Source organism: Triticum dicoccoides, chromosome 2B (assembly GCF_002162155.2).
Source record: "Triticum dicoccoides isolate Atlit2015 ecotype Zavitan chromosome 2B, WEW_v2.0, whole genome shotgun sequence".
In the NCBI taxonomy this organism is placed as follows: Eukaryota; Viridiplantae; Streptophyta; class Magnoliopsida; order Poales; family Poaceae; genus Triticum; species Triticum dicoccoides.
The window spans coordinates 435,791,097-435,793,578 of NC_041383.1; the positions used below are offsets into that span (position 1 = coordinate 435,791,097).

The 2,482-nt window shown below is 39.0% G+C and overlaps 1 protein-coding gene across 1 annotated transcript; it reads left to right on the top strand.

Moving 5' to 3' along the window:
* Positions 1-537: 537 nt before the first annotated feature.
* Positions 538-1,621, top strand: LOC119360930. The gene is made up of 2 exons (XM_037626367.1): positions 538-1,181; positions 1,274-1,621. The coding sequence occupies exons 1-2, from the start codon at positions 666-668 to the stop codon at positions 1,619-1,621; spliced, it is 864 nt and encodes a 287-aa protein (XP_037482264.1). The 5' UTR covers positions 538-665.
* The last annotated feature ends 861 nt before the right edge of the window (positions 1,622-2,482 follow it).

A 2,482-nucleotide genomic window follows, 5' to 3' on the forward strand; every position in this document is an offset into this window, starting at 1 on the left:
CTAGCATATATTTCCATCTGTTCTTGATCTTGAAGTAAAAAAAAATGTGTTCTTGATATATTAATGATCTGTTATAGGTTGATGTGTATTAATGATCTATTCTTGATCTTGAAGTGGAAAGATATGTGTTCTTGATCTGTTCTTTTATTAGTGATGACTAGTGGAGTATAATTGGTGGTCTGTCCTTTGTATTTTTATGATGTGTTCTTCATCTGCCTAGTTAGGTATCTAGGCAAATAGATGAATTAGGTTGGCTGGTCACAAAAAGGAAGGAAGGTGTCTTGTTCGATGCATGTTCCTGTTGACAATTGGACCATATTTTTTAGCTTTCTGATGTGAAATCATATCCTGATACTTGGAACTTTACATGAACAGTAGATCGATGGTGATATCCACATGCATATCAACTAGATATTGGTTGACTATTCCTCTAGTTTTCTGATATGCAATTTTCCTATCCATATGCAGCGGTTGTATTTGTATATGACTTAATTAGGCTTCTAATGTGCAAGTTTTTTGAATCCATTGTACCTTTGCATGACAAATGCATGTGCAAGTTTTTTCGTCATCCTGAAATCTATCTAGTTTCTTGTTTTGTACTACCACCAACTTTTAGGAAAGAAAGTCATACCAACCTTAAATAGGTATATTTTCCTTATGCAGTTATGGCTCGTCTTCCTTTAAGTGCGAGGCGTGGAAGGAGAAATGCAATATTTTTGAATCTGACCACTTCCATTATGCTTGTATACTATTATGTGTGGTTCATGTTTTCATTAGCTTATAGGAGAAAATGTTGGCAAATAGAAAGGAGAATTAAAATTAGAGAGTTAGGGGGAGAGAACTTGTATCGACTAATTGGTGAGAGCGACGCTATGTGTATAAGTCAACTTCATATGGATAGGAGAACATTTCATATATTATGTGAGATGGTGAGAGATGTTGGTGGTCTAAAGGGTACAAGGAACACATCATTAGAGGAGATAGTGGCATCATTCTTGTATGTGTTATCACACCATCTCAAAAATAGGACAGTAGGAAAATTCTTCTATCGAAGCCCTGAGCCAATTAGTAGAAACTTCAACGCTTGTCTTCTAGCTGTCTTGAAGCTGCACCATGTGTTACTTAAGAAGCCTGAACATATACCCGAGGATTGCACCGATGATAAGTGGAAGTATTTCAAGGTAAATAGCTACTAATAAAAAATATTATTCACTAGATGATCTCAATAGTGGTAAAAGATGCTAATATTTGCACATTGTTCTTTATGTTATAGAATTTCCTTGGAGCATTAGATGGCACACACATAGGCGTAACAGTCCCAGCTAATTTGAAAGGAAGGTATCGATCAAGGTTGGGTGATATAGATACAAATGTGTTAGGTGTATGTGCACCTGACATGCAATTCATCTACATATTACCCGGTTGGGAAGGTTCTACACATGATGGTCGGGTTCTTAGGGATGCCATCTCACGGCCAAATGGGTTGCGTGTCCCCGAAGGCCAATATTATCTTGTCGATGCTCGCTACGCAAACGCGAAAGGATTTTTAGCTCGATATCGAGGTCAAAGGTATCACTTGGGTGGTTGGACACCACAAAATCCACCTCATAACGCAGAATAATATCTCAACATGCGCCACGCTAGAGCCCGAAATATAGTAGAAAGGTGCTTTGGAAGGTTGAAGGGTCGGTGGGCGATTTTGAGGTCTCCTTCCTTTTTTTCCCATGAAGACTCAATGTCGAATCATCATGGCATGCGCACTCTTGCATAATCTTATATTGCAAAAGATGTCTGTCGACCCACTTGATATCAACGAGCCAATAATACAAGAAACATTAGAAGACATGGAGGAAGAATTGGAACAACCAGAATTCATCACTTCTATCTCAACTTCGACTGAGTGGACAAATTTTCGGAATGAACTTGCTCAGGGCATGTATAATAGACATAGGGCTGCTAGGGCGCATTGAGGTATAAGTTGTTTCTATTTGTTCCCTTCTATATAGATTTCCATCTCATTTACATTTGTTTCCTTTCAATTATATTTGCAAGCTACAATTGCATCTCGTTTGCATTTGTTCTCTTTCATATATATTTGCCATCTCATTTGTGCCCATTCTTGCTTGTGCAGATATGGACCGTGTGGATAGCTCGAGCACGTCTCGTGGAAGAGGCAAGAATAAAAGGAATTGGTCTCCCGATGAGGACGATGAGCTTATTAAAGCTTTGTATGTGTTATCTTTAGACCCGAGGTGGAAAGCTAATGGTGCCTTCAAGGGTGGATACCTGGGGATATTGGAAAAGCATCTTGTTGAAAAGTGTCCAGGCCGTGGTATCACTGCATCTCCGCACATTGAATCAAGAGTGAGGCACTTCAGGAAGAAATTTGGTGCCGTTGAAGTAATGCTATCCAAAAGTGGTTTCACATGGGATGGAAGTCGAAAGATGATTCAGTGCGAGAAGGCACAATATGAAGCTCATT

Excerpts from the sequence above, each read along its gene's own strand:
- LOC119360930 (XM_037626367.1), top strand. The coding sequence starts at position 666 with ATGGCTCGTCTTCCTTTAAGTGCGAGGCGTGGAAGGAGAAATGCAATA. Across the intron at positions 1,182-1,273 it reads ATAAGTGGAAGTATTTCAAG|AATTTCCTTGGAGCATTAGA; the intron begins GTAAATAGCTAC and ends TTTATGTTATAG.